At 45.0% G+C, this 16,917-nt stretch overlaps 1 protein-coding gene across 1 annotated transcript in view; it reads right to left on the bottom strand.

Annotated features, from left to right (window-relative positions):
• CACNA1I (calcium voltage-gated channel subunit alpha1 I) overlaps positions 1-16,917 on the bottom strand; it is a gene marked incomplete at both ends in the record, with an annotated part of 155,942 nt that overhangs the window by 67,114 nt on the left and 71,911 nt on the right. Inside the window, one exon of the mRNA XM_080353845.1 lies at positions 2,240-2,337. Coding sequence (XP_080209971.1) covers positions 2,240-2,337 — 98 coding nt within the window. The remainder of the gene's footprint in view (positions 1-2,239; positions 2,338-16,917) is intronic.

Here is a 16,917-nt window from a genome sequence, read left to right as displayed (position 1 = left end):
GGTGGGCCAGTTCTGATACTGCTCACACTGCTCCTCCCAGGACAGCTCCTACTGAGGTGGGGGGGAAACTCCAGCTATTCCAGCCAATAAATAGGAATAAAACAAGGTCTTGAGCTTTTGTCAGTCAGGCTTTGCTCCTGACTGCCAGTGTACAGCAATTAACATGGTAGACATCTGCAGGAGACAACTGGATGTTGTTCAAGATGTTCCCACCTGCTAACAAAGTTAAGTCTATCCTGATGACAGGGATCAGCCCTAAAAGGGTCTTCAAGTACAGACTCACGGGGCTCCTAATGAAGCAGGGAAGAAAGCAGGCTGAATAACATGAGGATGGTGCTGCCCTCGCACAGCTGGTTATTCACCTCCCAGGAGAGGTCAGCCTGCCATGCATGACCTGCAGGCCACCCGGTCGCAGAAGAGATGCCCCCCTCACTGCTGTGTGTGCCCACAGACAGGACTGTAGGGGGCTCCCAGCCCTCCCCGCCCTGGAAAAGGAGCAGAGAGAAGGAGGGAGGCTGGGGGAGTTGTCCTGCTGATAGTTGGTAGCCAAAAGGTTGTGCTCAGCTCCCATCTTTATCACCCCATGACAGACCTGTTATATGCCTGGGTGTGAGCTCAGTGCCCAAATCAGCTGTTCCTCTCCCTGGTGCCCTCCTGCCATGTTGGGCACACAGAACTGTGCCTTAGTTCCTCCATCACACCCTTCAGCACCCTCTCCTCCTGGCTATTGCCCAGATACAAAAATGCACCCAGAAAGAGGGACAAGAGCCCTTTCTAGTAGGGCTTTGCATGGAGCCAGCGACCCTGAAATCCACCTCCACAGCATGTTCAATAAATAGGTGGCATCACAAAAGTGACTTTGGCACAAGGCAAAACATGTGATGCAGACCAGAAGGTCAACTGCACAAACTTCCTCAGATCTGGAAAATAAAAAGGAGCATCTGAGCTCAAGAAAAGGATTAGAAGAGCTCTGGCAAGGTCTTCGCCACTGCAGACAGCCTGATTAGGGAGATTACGGGGAAGAGCAAAGAGACTTCCTGCCAGTCTGCAAGACAGACAAACTTGCGGAAGAAATGCCTGAAGTCTCGCAGGGCTGCATGTGGCAGCTGCTGCCTTTGCACAGGGGGAGCCAGGAACATCAGAGTGACAGAGCAGACCGAGTTCTATGCTTTCGGAACCCCCTGACCCCAACAGCATCCAACCAGTCCACTTCCATGTGGCCAGATAAAACCACTGGGAATCCCGAGCCACTTCCATCAATGTTTTCTGCAGTTAAATGATGGCAACACCTGCTTACACACTCCAAGGCTGCAGAGAGAACAACACTGACTTGAGAAAAACAGTTTTTTAAAAAGAGGCAGAGGAAGAAAGGAAGAGGGAAGAAACAGTTCAGCACCAATAAGAGCTGTAAAGCACAGCAAAGAGGCCAGTCTTGTCCCCATCCTTTGGGAAGGAAGAAAACGAGGGTTGTGGCAGAGCCACCAGAACGGAGCATGTGGCGGCAGCGTGTGTGCGTGGCACATGTCCCAAGGCTGCAGCCCCTCTCTGGTTTGCATGCAGACCTGCGCTGGGGACGGTGACTCAGACACGAGCGGTGCCTGCGAGCAGCAGTTCGGCTGCTGACACCTCCAGGCTCGCGTGCAGCCCCAGCAGCCCTGGGCCCAGCGGCGTGCAGCCCGGCTCATACAGACACGCCAGCTCACAGCAGGGACAGTCAGCACAAAAGAGAGAGTACAAAGCACAGGGTGAGAAGGAGAGAAAAAACTAGCTGGTGCCACACACCCCTGAGCAGTAATAGGCTGAAAAATTTTCAGATGAGAGGCTCTGGAAGAGTATGTGAAAGCCTAAGCAAACATATTCTCCCTGCTTCCCCCAGCTTGCCCCTCTCCAGACCACACACACATCCCTTTTTGAGGTTGCAGATGTTATCAAACCTGTGACGTCCTTCAGTAAGAGCAAGAAAAAAACATTTACTGCACATTGTTCAGCTTCAGAGCCATCAGCATGGCCCTGCAAGAAGGATGACCATGGCAGATAGGCTGCGAGACTGTAGTTTTCCTGCCTATCCAACAACACTTATTAGACCCATGATGAGGAAAAGCCTGCACACATCATGCAGTAACTTGGACTCAGTTTGCACCTGAACCCAGCCTGGAAAAACCCAACACCACACAACATTACTGACCATGTACTCCCCATGAGCCAAGTAGAGTGGGCATGAGAGGGAATCAGGACTTACTAGGCACACGGTTGATAGCTTTCAGGGGTCTCAGGACACGGACAGTACGGATTGCAGACAAGTTAATGTTCTGAAGATCCAGGGAGTATTCCACCATCCTGCAGAAAGGGAGAGGAAAAAAAAAAAGGGTCAAAACAATGCAAAATTTTGGCTTGAGTCACAGAGCTGTTGTTTCTCCATTGAAGTATTTCTGGAACTCGAGAGGACTGAGTCTTTGGGAGCCCTCAGAGCAAAGCTGAAGCCTCCTGAGCCCTGCAGGATCAGAGCACACAGCTTCTCATGTGGAAAATGTAGCCTGTTCATGGGACAGCGGCAAAGTAAGGAGTGGTGAGAGCACGTGCCATGAGGATGCAGGCCAGGAGCTGCACCCCAACAGGAGAGGAAGGGGCTGCAAGAAGATGCCCCAACAAGGAGTGTGTTCTCCTGGCTGAGGGCACACGCGCAGGGTGGACATTTCCCACGAGGCCAGGAGGAGGGGTGTTGCGCAGCCAGTTTTGCCGACCGTTACCTGCAGTGCAGCGGGGTGCTCCCCGTGCTCCCCTCATCTCACAGGGTAGAATGAGGTTCCTAGAGGCAGCTTCAGCTAGCTTGTTTTACCTCACATCGAAGCAAACTCTCTACCTTAAGTGGTAACTGCTTCAGCTAGGTGGGAAGGCTTCTCCCATAGCTGTGAATCACTCCTTTCTGACAACAACCAAAAGGGGAAAAGCCTAATTTTAGGATATATGCTAGACCTTAGCTTTCCTAACCCAGCAGCATGCTCCCTAAATAACCTCGAAGTGCAAATCACTATGACTAACACATTGGCTTTGCTACAAGAGCAGCAGATGTAGGTGAAAAAAAGTGACCTGGCTCAGTATCCCTTCCCTTCTCCCAGTATGGCAAAATGTCCAGTAACCTGCCTGCCTCTTGGAAAGCATGACAAGAAACTATTAATAGATTATACTAACCATTTACCCCGGCCAGCAATTTCTACCCGAGGATCTCAAAGTATTTTGCATGTTTTAGTGAACACAGGTGCATATGGCCTCCAGGAAGATATGGGTTGTTGTCACCAGCTTCCCTGGTATGACCCTGATGTGCAGAGGAGACCAAGAGGGTGACAAAGTTGGCAGGTGAAACACTAGCAGAGTCAGGGGAGCGACCAGGGGACAGAGCTTTTAGTTACTGCACTCTTTCTCAAACCCAAACATTATAATTTATATAGAAAGACTCACAAACCAATAGTCCAGTAACCTAAAATCCACTCAAATCCCCCTGCCCAGGAACCACCGAGGAGGGGATCAGAGAGTGTAGCAAGACATTACGAGGGAAATGGGGTACAACCAGTCCATAAGAAGTATCAGGGAGAAGACTTCAGTGAAACTTGAGTGAAACAAACTGATCCTTCTATCGATCGCCCTCTTCACTTAAAAGGACCTTGAAGAGCAAATGTCTAGTTATATGTCTATGCCTTTCACAAAGGAGACTTGTCAGAGTGATAGATTTTCAAACACAATGGGGTAAACCTGTCGAAGTGTTGTGATTATTCTCTTTCATGCTCTCTTTCTCTCCCTCATTCCTTTCACACTGTTCTCTCATGTACTTTTAGGGTAATTGCATGAAATAATTCTTCCTCTGAAATGCAGCAGCATTCATTTACCTCCCTGGAGCTGTCAGTTCCACATACGCTGAGTGCAGAAGGAGAGAAGAGGAATTTCATGCGGATAATAAAAATAGTCACACCCGCAAAACAAAACAAAAAAACACAAAAATACACACACATAAAAAAAAAACCCACAAAAAAACCCCAAAACAAAACAACAAAAAAAAACAAACAAAACCAACAAAACAAACAAAACCAAAACAACCAACACACACACACAAAAAACCCACCACCACACACACAAAAAAACCCCTGACCCCAAACCAAGCAGCAATACTTAGATAGTCTATAGATACAGAAAGCATTAGTGACAGACAGAGCTTAGGATCCAGAGTCAGGTGAAACTGGTAAGTGGGTATGAAAGGAGGAAGAATGCACATGGATATAAACGCAGAGACATGACTACAGGGCATCTCACAAAGGACCTGCATGGCGCAAATGAACACAGTACCAAGGACTTTGAGTAAGCACTGATCAACCTTAGTCCAAACACATAAAGTAAGATTGCGTCATCAGCGTGTTGTTGCTCCAGAATTAGGCAGACCTGCTGAAACTTTGGAACTACTGTTACGGGTAAAGCACCATATGGACATGGCTGCATTGCTCCCAGGATGTGGGCTAACATCGCTTCACAGCTCAAAGGCTTGACACGTAGAGGCAGCTTCATAACCAAAGAAGTCCCTGCACTGCAGCCTGTTACAGGGAGTAGGGAGATGCACAAATATGTAAAGTTCTCCAAGCTTGGTAAAGTCTCTCAGAACTTCCTTTCCTCTTCTAAAAAGACATGAGCCCTTGAGCACTAGGTTGAGGTCAGACCTCCGAAGGCAAAAAAAAGTATTTTTGAGCAATAGCAGAACAACCTGAAGCACACTCTACTAGATGCCATATAAGTAAATAACCCAAAAATATGTTTCATTTCAAAAACTGGTCTTTTCTGAACTGCAAGTGGCCAAATGAGAAGTCCTGAAGAACACTGTGACCCCCATAGAAACTAAGCACATAGGAGAACAGCACAGAACTAGGGCCAAGAAGAAATCAGTGGGAAGAGGTGACATCTTTTATTAGATTTAGGCACATAGAACTCATTTGAAAACACAACCTCCATTTACAAGCCATCTGAGTCTTGTTCTCTTGCAGCTACAAGCACATTGGTGGTATTACAGTGGGAGTCACCTTAGCCAGGTGCACGCTGCTGCCCTCTCCTAGGTGGAATGAGCTTTCCACCTACATGGCACATCCACACGTCACTAGTAAAGTAATAATCAAGTAGAGAGCACGGGTCATTTTGGAACAAGATGAATGTCACCTTAGCTGGAACTGTGCAGTTCCTAAAGCCGGCAAACCAGCCTTCTGCTCAGTTGCTGCAGATTCGTTGTGTTCACATTCCAGTTTAGCTAGGAAAAAACTGCCAAACAGTCAATCGCTCTGACACTGAGAACAACCGGCTGTTCTCAAGGAGTGGTCAGAGAAGGGCAACTGTAAAATTTTTCAGAGAGCAACTTTAACAAAAACAAGCTCTGCCCTAGCAGGCCCCAGGGCTTCTGCTCGCTTAGCAGATCCCTTCTGCCGATGGTTCTTCCTGAGGCCTCCTGGTCTTGGCTGTAATTACAGAGACACATCCAAGATGCTTAAATCCCTGTGGATGAGTTATGCCTATTGTAGTCACATAAATCATACCCAAAACACCTTCAACACAATTCCAATGCAATTTTGCATTAGAGATGCTTGTTCTCTCTTTTTCATGCGTAGAGATGGCTTCAGCATCAGCTTATGTTCACACTTTGCAGAAGGGTAGCATGCCCATACAGTCATGGACAGCAGGTGACTAGGGTGAAACAAAACTCCACTGATTAACAGTAAAAAAAACCGAACACTTTCTTTGTAGGTAAAACCAATGAATCCAAAAGTTGCCTCCTCTCCCTAAAGAAAGGAGTTCTCTAAGCAACTTCACTGGAGTCTCTGGACATCTGCAGCATTTCAAGGATTGCCAGCTCAGACGGTTTTGCTCTTATCTTTCTCCAGCCAGCCCTGCTTCCCACTGCCTGGAAACCCTATACACATAACCCTCTAAGTTTGGGCCGTACCTCAGGTGGAGCTGGTGATAGGTTGACAAAGGGGCATGTCACAAAAAGCAATCAGACTGAAACCAGCAGCACATTTATGTCAGGAGGTTCGCATTTCTGCCATCCTTGTCTCAAGATCTTGTAATGGTGGATTAGGTGCACGGTGCTTATTTGGACACTCAGACAGGCACCTGATCTTCAGTGCTTGGATCCTTATTGCACCAGCAACCTGAGGAACAAGGTGTTTGCTCAGTGCTCATAAACCAAGAGCACGGCAATGCTAAAGCTCATACAAAACAGTTGCCTGCTCAAACTCCAGGAGCTTTCCAGGTTCCTTGTCCTTGCTTTGTAGCAGCTCAGTGCCATGAGCAAGGGTAGCTCCCATCACCTGATCACCTTCCATTTAGTTCTCTTTCTTGGCTGCTTGAAGCAGGTTTTGTTTGTAAAAGCCTTAGTTTCTTTAAGGTGCAGGGACAGGCAGACAAAGCTCAGAATGTGAGGAAAAAAGCCTCTGCTGGTTATGCGCTGTCCTTTCCCCTTATCGTGATGGGACGGGGGGGAACACATCTCTCCCAAGAGAAATGTCACCTCATTTCTGGCACCACTAAAGTATTTTGCGGCCTCTGGCGTGGGTAGATGAGTGCAGGGGCAGGTTAGGAAGCTGGAACTATGCTAAATCGGAGAGAAACTCCTGATCTGTGATGGAATTTGAGCACTGAGCTGTCAAGATAATTGAATTTATACAGTAATTCTTCTTCCCTCGCTAGAGATTTTCTTCTTCAAAACTTTCCACATGAAATTCTTCTGGAAAGAGAAGGGATTGACACATGCACTGTCCCTGCACCATACAGCTCAAGGCTGATGCATGGTGAGAATGCTGACATGGTGGAAAATGGGACAGGGGCACCTGGGTTCATCACCATGGGGTTCATCCTGAAGAATCAGGGGGGATGCGGACTGACCAGCAGGACGGAGGAATAAAAACTATTTACAATAGACATAGCAAGAATATGAAAACCATTAAGAAGTTCAGAAAATTCAGACTTTACCTTGCTGTATCTGTGACCCAAGATAATGTACTTGTGCTGTGCCTGGCTAGCAGCTTCCTTCCAGTTAGATTAGATAAAATCCATGATTAAAACAGTTCAAACATTACCATTTACCTCTTCATATTTACATGTCCTTAGGCCTTTATTAAATGCCTCTTAACTTTCCTAATCTTAGCTCTTGAACTTCTATTTGCTGAAAATTAGCAGACAAAAATAATATTTAAAGTGTATTCTGAAAGCATTAATGAAAAATACCAACACAGTACTTTTCTTATGACACAAAGCCAACATGTTTTTGTCAAATTCAAAAGCTGTCTAATTCACCTTCTCTGATAGGGGTTTCCAATTGAAATCTAGTTAACTCCAGTCTAATCAATTAACACTTCTTTGTCAAATAAATTTGGGGTTTGCACTGAAGCCAGAAACTTCATGGCTGGAACTTCCTAGCTGTAATTTCAGGCTTGTTGTTAGTGTGAAAAATGAAGATTTTCCTGCCTGTGGATTTTTATTTGGTCCTTGCATCTATGAGCACCTGGAGTGACTGAGGCAGAAGAGGTTTCTTTCTACTCCAAATTTCTTCAGCTTCCCAGCTATACCAGAGGTCTAAGCCTGATGTGTACCTATAGCATGACTAGATGTGATTTAACCAATGTCTTCTGTGTACAAGAATATGTCCTTCTGTCCTCAGCTCCCCGATATGGCCATAAAATTCCACAAACTGGCATTTCTACCACTTCAAAGATCCAGAATAGGGGAGTCATTAGGAAAATATGTTCTTCCCATTTGAGTTTTTAACTCAGATATTGGCAACACAAGTTGAAGCTGATGTCTCTCCATTTGCCAAGGTGTCCCCTAATATGTGAGCTGTGTGGAAGGGAAGGATCCCGCAGCTCAAATCTCCCACCTGCAGTTTTGTGAGGTGGTGGTGGGACACTGATTTACCCTTAAATTTTCCCAACTCTGTAGTACACACCAGGATGAAAGGAAAGTCTCACTGCTTCTGCTCTGGCTTCAAAGACTGCAGCTGCAATGCAAAGGAGTAAAGCTGGTCCTCTCACTAGGCAACGTGCTCCAATGGTCCCATATCTCCTCTCTTATATTCATGAGCTGTTCTGATGAAAGGAAGTTAAAAAGCCTTTGCATTTCTAGGTCCACCCAGTCTGACCCTCTGTGCTCAGAGATGTAGCAGTGGGCAGGGGACATGGAGAACAGGGCTGGCCAGGCTCCCTCCAGAGGCTCTCTTAGCTGAATCTGTGGTGTGCAAAAAAGAGAAGGTAACCAGCAAAATCCATTTATTGGTACCCACAACTGCCTGGAGAGTGGAGATCATCAGTGTTGGAGTAATGGCAAAGAGGCAGGAAGAAGAGCACATAGCTGAACAGCTAGAGCATGGGGCATGTATGGCATTCAAGATACCTCCTGTCAGGCCTGGTGAGGCTGGATGTGCCCTAGCTTGTACACAAAGTGAGCTGTAAGCAGGCAGGCATCAGTATAGGGAGAATACATCTCTCACAAATCCATCTGGAGATGTCAGAATCAGAGCCAGGAGGTTCTGACAAGCCCTGCCCAGATGCCGGGCAAGAGAACAGGGCTACCGCTTCCGCCCCCAGTCTGCAGCTACAGAGTGCACACCAGGGGAGAGAAAAAACACACAGCGTATGCAAACAGGCTGCTTGCCAGCCCCAGGACTGCAGGGTGCTCAGGCAGGACCTATTTTTTAAGATTTCTGCACCACACCAGCCCTTTTGCTCTATGGCTGAAGCCCCTGCCCATCCCCATTTCACTGATAAAGGTTGTTCCTTCTTGCAGCTGTGAGCAAACCACATACTTACGTACCAACAAAGGTCCCCAGGGCTATAGTAGAAGTTAACAACTCTTTCTAGGTGTCCCCTTTTCCCTGCTCAGAGAGTTGTGTTGAGGCTCATGCTCCCATTTGCTCACAGCTGCAAGAAGGAACCACCTTTACCTGTGCAATGGGGATGGGCAGGGGCTCCAGCCAGCACAGGGCACCGGTCCCCATGCGGTGTGCTGAGCACATGCAGCCCCCCAGGCTGCATCAGGGCTGCGGTCACCTACAGACTCTCCTTAAAAATGGTGTCTCCATGGATGCTCTGGCTCTCAACTGGCAGGTTATTTGGACCTGATCCTGCTATCAGCTCGCTTGATAGACATTTGAAGAGCAAGACGTACAGGCACTTGCACATATTTTGCAGAGTTCCGTGCCTCCAGGGCCAGGCTTCAAAATGAGCCGAACTCCTTTCAACACCTACCATAGAAAAGATGGAATAACATCATACGGGATGTGGCCAGACGTTACACAGTCGGCCTCTAAATTGCTCTGCAAACCACAGTGTACTCAGCTAAATAGTCCTGCTTATCTCTTTTAGAGCTCATCACACTGCAAAAAGACAACTCTCTGCTGACATAAAAGCTAAAAGACAGAAATAAAGAAAAAAAAGAACCCTTGCTAGTAAAACAAGGACCACAAAAATTACATCCTTTTTTCCCTTTTATTAAAAAAACCCCAAACAATTAAAGAGGCTATAATTCTGTTAGTAAAAATACATTTCTTCAGGGAGTGACAGATCAATTACTAATTACACAGTCAGATCCACAGCTATGATGCTTAATATTCTTTAAAAATTACCTGCAACTGTCGTGCCCCACTTGCAACCAACACAATTTTTTATATATATATTTTTTTTAATTGCTCTGCAAGCAAAAGCTGCTGAAAGCTTCCAGAGCCTGTGAGACTGGTCCCTTGCTGCCTGCCATGTCATTATTTCACACCCCTGAACACTCAGATTTCTCTCCATACTGTGTACTAAGAGAAAACGCCAGACTTTCTTAATAGTTTTGGAGACATGATACGAAAAGACATAAGCAGGTTTTCACACTGTGATAAGAAAGCCAGAGGGACTCGCCAGCCTCAGATGAGTGAAGACAAGCGACGGGGCCTCACTTTTGAATCAGGAGTCTGAACGCAGGCTCTGGACTCTGTATTTCAACCCTTAAGGGAAAGTGGCGGGCGGTGGGGAGGAAGGCAAGGTGTCTGCATTCTGCATTTTGGTCCTGCAAGTCTGTTGATGTCATCCTTTTGTTTTTTTAATAAAGCTAAAGTTTCACATGTTAGGAAATGAGCTTGTAGGGAGGCAGAAAAATCAGAGGCAGTAATTGAGAACTACACATGACACATGCAGGGTACCACTGTCTCCTTGTTTTGATTCTTCTCTGGTGTGATTCACTTCATTTTGATGACTCCTTTCATTTCAATATGTTCCACATCTATGGATAGTTTTACTAGGAGAAAGTAAATTAAATAATTAGTATCATTAAGGAGGAAAAAGTGAATGTGTGTTCAGAGGGGAGGGCTGTGGTTCTGATATTTCTGCCTTTCCTTAAGACGCTATTTAGCCTCCTGCTTGTTGGTTTCCATCTTTATCTGATCACTGCTTGAAACACCTAATTGCGGTATTTATTACAATTTTCTTCAACTTGCCATAATTTTATAGAAACTTTCTTTCAGCATCAAAGATTAGCTAACTAGGATTTTCTGAGCATTCTGCTGTTTACACTGCAGCTAATAAGTATTTAATGGTCTGAGATTTTAAAGTCATAACTATGCAAATTCTGGCCAGGTCCCTGAAGGACCATAGTTAATTAAAAGCAAAGAGAAAGTGGAAGACTGGAAACACACTTCCCTGTCTTGAGAGATTAAGGCCAACTGGAGTGTTTTAGGATAGAAGGCACCTTCCCAGCGTGGAAGAGCATCATGCGGTGCCGATTTTGCTTCCTGGAAGCAGGCGCGCATTTGAGGCAGGGGGCTGGTACCTCTCATTCTTTAGAGAGCTGCCAGCTCCCTTCCCTGGGCTGAAAGTTCCTGGAGGACAAATTTGGGGCCGTAAGCATGAACAGGTGGCTTTCCAGTAAGGAGAGAGTCAGCATTCAGAGGTACATGCACCGACACACAGACAAGAACAGAGTAAGAAAAGCTTGGAGGGATGGATGGAGGGATGGATGGAGGGATGGATGGAGGGATGGATGGAGGGATGGATGGAGGGATGGATGGAGGGATGGATGGAGGGATGGATGGAGGGATGGATGGAGGGATGGATGGAGGGATGGATGGAGGGATGGATGGATTCAGGCAGCAGCACCACCACAAGTTTATGGAAGAAATAGCTTAGGAATTAGGGGAACAGAAATCAAGGACAGTTGATAACTACTAGCGAGACAAGGCACAAATACTACTATTAATAATAATCTCAGTTCTCAGAGAGTAATATTTTCCAGGTTTCCAGTGTGGAAGCTGCATAAAGCACTCCTGAAAAAGCAGCTAGCCAAAACGCACAAGGAGCAAGAAGAAATGTTCTGCTCAAGCTAAGGGGCTACCAGGTGCACGAAGATGCCAGAAGACCCTCTCCAAAGGCTGCATAACTACCCCAAAAGGAAAGGATGCTTTGGAAAAGAAATGAAGATTTCGGCACAGCAATTGGGTTCTAGGTAATTTCTGAAGAAGATGGACAAGAAATATTCAGCTGAGCTCCTTGGTGGCCCATCCTGGCCAACAAGCAAAGGAGATGATAGAGGAATCTGGTAAGAAACTGCTGGCTTGGCCAGCCACATAGGGCAGGAGACTTGCAGATCACTGGGCTACCCCTGGAGAAGGAGAAACTTTAACCAGTATTTCATTAGACGAAGAATTAGCTTTTAGGGAACTGATAGACCAGTCAGGAGATTGTTAAATGAAAGACCAAAGGGAAAAAGTGATGAAATTAGGAAAAAAGTTAATTCTTACAGAGCCCCTATATCAAGAACAAAACTAATCAAGGCACTAAAAGATGTAAAGAGGAGAAAAATGGTATCGTCTATTCACCAGTGCCAGGGGCCTGAGTAATAAAAATAATAGAAATTGTTCATTTTACAAGCATGAACAGCCTAAATGGCATTAAGAAAGCCTGGTGGGAAGATCTGCATGAAAGGAATATTAAAATCAATGATTATAACCTTGCTAGGGAGACTCAAGTGGACAGAAAGGGAGGGGGAGCAGCACATTGGCAAAAATGGCATTTTCTAGTATGGAATCAATGACAATTTGGAAATGAACACTTACAGATTAATTTTCTGCCTTATAGAGAATTCCTCCTGGCTAGAGGAATAGGCTGACAGCAGTCTCACAAAATTCAACAGACAAATAGAAGGTCCTGCACCTGGGCTGGACAGACCCACTGCCTCAGTACTGGTTGGGTAATGGCTCTGCTGAAAACGACCTGTGGACCCTGAGGGACAGCAAGTGACACACAGTCCATGCCAGAAAGGCCAATGGCACACCAAGCTGCACCAACAGGAGTGTAACCCTTAGATGAAGGAAGGGATTAATCCCCTTCAGTTTGCATGGTTAGGCCACTATAACAAATTCAGGTTTGAGCCCCCAGTACACAAAAGACATTGATAAATTGGAGTAAGTTCAGTGGAGAGCCACCAGGATGCTCAGTGGCCTGAAGCACTTACCCTGTGAGGAGAGGCTGAGGGATGGGGGCTTGTTCAACCTGGAGAGGAGGTGATTTTGGTGAGACCTAGCAGCAGCTCCTTGGTACCTACAAAGAGGTCACTAAGAAGCTGGAGCCAGGTTCTTTACAGAGGTGCAAAGCAGAACAAGACTCAACAGGCATAAATCCAAGCTGGAAAGGAGGTCCAGACTTGCTACAGTGGGGCTGGGGTCCAGCGAGGTGGTGTAGTCTCCATCTGAGGAGGTTTTCAAGACCTGACTGGACAACTCTGAGGAGCCTGAGTTTGAGTGAAAGAATTAGACTGGAAACTTCACAAGGTCCCTTCCAATCCGAAATATCCTGTGATCCTACGAATGAGATTAGGTATGTCCACATCATATTGGAAAACAGGCCAGCTAGCTCCCTTGTTATTGGTCTGTAATTCACAGCAGAAAATCCTTCCCCTTATCCATCTGAAAGAGTTGAATTTGGGCCACGTGTGTTGAGAACACCTAAATCTTCTTACAGTTTCCCCGTATTTACAACTTGACACAAGGACTACTTGATTACATGTATTATGTACAAATCAACTAAGGTCTTCAACAGTACTAGACGTACCTGGTGGATTAGAGAGGCCACATTCATGAAGCTGAAAACACAGAGAAACAGCCATGCACCGAACCAGTCAGGATAAAGCCTTTAATTAATGAACTGGGGATTACAATCAAGTGGTGTTTAGGAATATTTATCAGGTATCCAAGAATCTTTAATAGAAACAAGAAAGCTGAATGCGCTAAAAAGACAGTACAACATAAATGAAAGCAAAAGCAGCAATGTAATAGCAAGAGAGGGGTAGTTGATACCAATGAATATAAATGAGGAGATGGAAATTCTAGAAAATCTGTAAGAGAATTGAACAAGCACATAAAATGGTACAAGTTAATCACTGGAACAGAAAACAGAATTGTCACGAACAGTGTAAAAAGGCAGAAAACTTCAATTAAAAAAAGTTCTATGGGGAAGGTCAGATGATGTATGTCTACCATAGATGATAATGAGCTAGTTTCAGCTTCAGCTGTGATCAAGTATTTTAGCCTGTGCCTACCAAAACAGGGATATTCTAAGACAAGCAGGCCTGGACAATTTATGTCCAAGAGTTTTAAAAGAGATGGCCAGAAAAGATCTGGACCGGTACTGATGACTTGTTATTAGTCTCAGAAAACTGGGAAAGCATCCAAGGGTCAGAGAAATTCTGATGTTGTGCCAGTGCTTTAGAAACTCTGATCCGAGGAGGCTGACTGGACTGATGGTGATCACAGTACAGTAATGAAATAGCCAATATGCGGCTTTGATAGATTACAGATTAAAGGTGGATAATAAAATTAACCATAATCAACACAGGTTTAGGAAAAAATACACATCATCAAACTAATGTGCTATAATTTCTTATGAGATTACAAGTCTGGCTCACACAAGTAATTATACTGATATGGCTGGAATGATGTGAAAACATCATGACATACATTAGCTAGATAAAAACTGGCTAAGTAATAAACTTCATGTGCAATAGTATGGGGACTCATTCGTGAGCAGATGTACTTCTCTGTCATGCATAATTCTTGCCATTCTGTTCTATATTTATTTATTACAACCTGGGAGAAAAATTTAAAAAAAACCCAAAAAACAAAACACTGATAGATTTTGCAGTTGAAGCATATTTTGGGGAGAACAGAAAATGAAATGAAGAGGACAAGTCAGCAGTATAGAACAGGATGAACTGCTTCAGAAATGCAAATAATATATATTCCAGTATGAGCAAATGTAACAGCAAATATCCAGGAACAAAGTTTGTTGGTTCCTACTAACAGGAAGAGATTTTGTGTCTTCAGAAGAGGAGACAGAGGAGAGAAAGAAAAGAAAATAATAAAACCACCACGCTCGGAGCCAATGGAGAAAGCAGCTGAATGAATTGATAGGGAGATACAGTGATTGATTAGCTGGGTTACTGCAACCCTTGGCTGGAGGAACAGGGAAATTTCAGGCTGGAATAGAGAATGTATTACCACAGAAGGCATTAAAGCAACTATGCATGGTAGTGTCTTGTTCTGATGTCCACCATTTTTAAAAGCTGTTAAAAAAAACCAAACAAACACTGCAAGTGCATCCTAAAATACCAAAATATAAAAAGTCATGCCATTCCTCTCATCAAAGGCAAGGTTAGGATGGGATTTATCACAGTTTATGATATCTACACAGCAAGGGCCAGCATGATGATCAATGAAGACAAAGATAGGGCATTCTCTTAAAGACACCAGCCTCTCCTCAGCCACAAGAATCCAAGCTGCAAGCAATTAAGGAAAAGTTTTGGACATCTTCTGGGCACACACTTGTCATCACAATCATCCCCATGGCCATGTAGTGAAGCCCTCTCCCCCTTAACCTACACACCTATCTACACAAGTCAACTGCACATCAGAACATGTGGTGGGGATGCCACAGAAGAGGGCAGAGACAGACACAATTCCCACCACAGATTGTTAATTGCAGCACTTGGCTCAAGAGAGGCAGAACAAACACACCCTCAGTGGAATTAACATCCACAAGGCCAGGCAAGTTGCATGAATTCAGTCCTCGCAGGGGGACTCTCAGGACAGAGTAATGGAAAGGGATGCCTCCCTTCCCAGAGGGACAGTGGCATCATCTCCAACCGCACGTGAACACAACTGCTTCACAGAGTAGAATGAACAGGAAAAATTGCTCTCTCTTCTTTTGCCAGAGAAATGCCTGACTTTAAAAGCTGTTGAGCACTAGCCCAGAAATGTGACTTTTCTCCTAAATTCATGCATGTAGAGACACTGGCCTGAATTTCCGACTTGATTAATGTTCACATTCTCAGCTTTCAAAACTTAGTAGGCTCTCAACTTTAGGAAGCTGCCCTTCGAAGTTCTATCAAATGGAGTTCTCCAAAGGCACGCATTGCCACGGGAAACAAATGACAACAGACAAAACCTAATCACAAATTCAGGGGAAGAGGGAGACCCGCCAGGACAGCTGGTGATGACCGCAGTCTGCTTGAAATGTCTGGGAACCTGCAACCTCCTGTTGCCATCGAGTAGTTGGGAACTGGAGCACTGGCAAACTGAATCTGCAACACTGGTTGCTTATGCACACAAGGGCATCGGCACTTTTCCACCCAAATTATGTTGTTCGGGTTTAGGAGCTCTGAGGGAAACAAAGGAGAGCATTGACTTAGGACTATTGTTTGGGGTTTTTTTCTAATCCTTTCTGAAAAAAACATGTTGAAGATGGTTGGCGGAGGGCGTGTGCAAGAGGGGAGAAAGTTCTGGTGATGTCAGCTCCTATCACCATGGAAACTGAACATTTTTAGTGACAATGGAGTCTTCCTCCTTGAGCTGCTGGGTTGCGTGGGGAGCAGGGGCAAGCAGGGCAGGGGCACACAAGGGAATTCAGCTAACTAAAACTATAGCTTCTGGCTTTCCAAGGAAGCAAGGAGAAAACTACAAATGAATGCCTGAATACATAGTTCACATAACCAAAACACCATCTGGGGCAATATCATAGTCATTACCCTCATCGAGAAAACATGCTGTCATGCAGCTAGCTAGCCAGATGGGGCTATCTCAGTGGCCCAGGAATACCTGACAAAATGGTCTTTTGCCTGTACTTTGTTTTTCCATGCTATAGTTTATTCCAGCCTTCGCTGCCTCATTGGTGTTTATTTGGGAAGGGAGAAGTGAAGAGAAGGGGCTGGGGAGTACAGTCCGTATTCTTGAAGCTGAGAGAAGCAGCATGTCCTTCTAGGCAGTGCATTACTTCCCAACACCATGGACTTGTTCTTGAGAGCCAAATTTATGGCCTTCCTTTCAGGCAATTGGAGTCCAGGACCATGAAAAGAAGAAGGCCCTTAGAGAAAACTGATTAGCCTCTGATCAATATCTAACTCACTGGCATGGAAAAAAACATGCAACACCTAATGCAGGTTGTCTTCTCTTAGTCAGAAGACTAAGGCAGCATCTGGACCCATAGCAAGCTGAATCCAGATGTGGGACTAGTCAGGGTAAAACTTGGGGCTTAAATATGAGGTTAAATAAAAGCCTACAGTCTGTATGTAAGGGCAAGTTCGAGTTTAGATTTAATTTAAAACAGTGCAGACAATTTTAATGCATTTCAAAGAATAATGAATTAATAACCACAAGCTTTTATAACTCAAAATACATTATATAGTCATTAGTTCTATATAACTAAATGGAAAAACCTTTCTTTAGCAGAAGTCCTTTGAGAGAAGATATTCTAATGAGATTGCTATCACTTCAGCCTGACACCTCATGAGGACGGTTGTATAGAAATCAGGAAACAAATTTCTTTCAGTTTTGGACCTGAAATGAAAAATCCTTCAAACTGATTATTTTAT

This window comes from Nesoenas mayeri, assembly GCF_963082525.1.
Source record: "Nesoenas mayeri genome assembly, chromosome: 1".
Taxonomy (NCBI): Eukaryota; Metazoa; Chordata; class Aves; order Columbiformes; family Columbidae; genus Nesoenas; species Nesoenas mayeri.
This window is presented reverse-complemented; position numbering and strand designations above follow the sequence as displayed.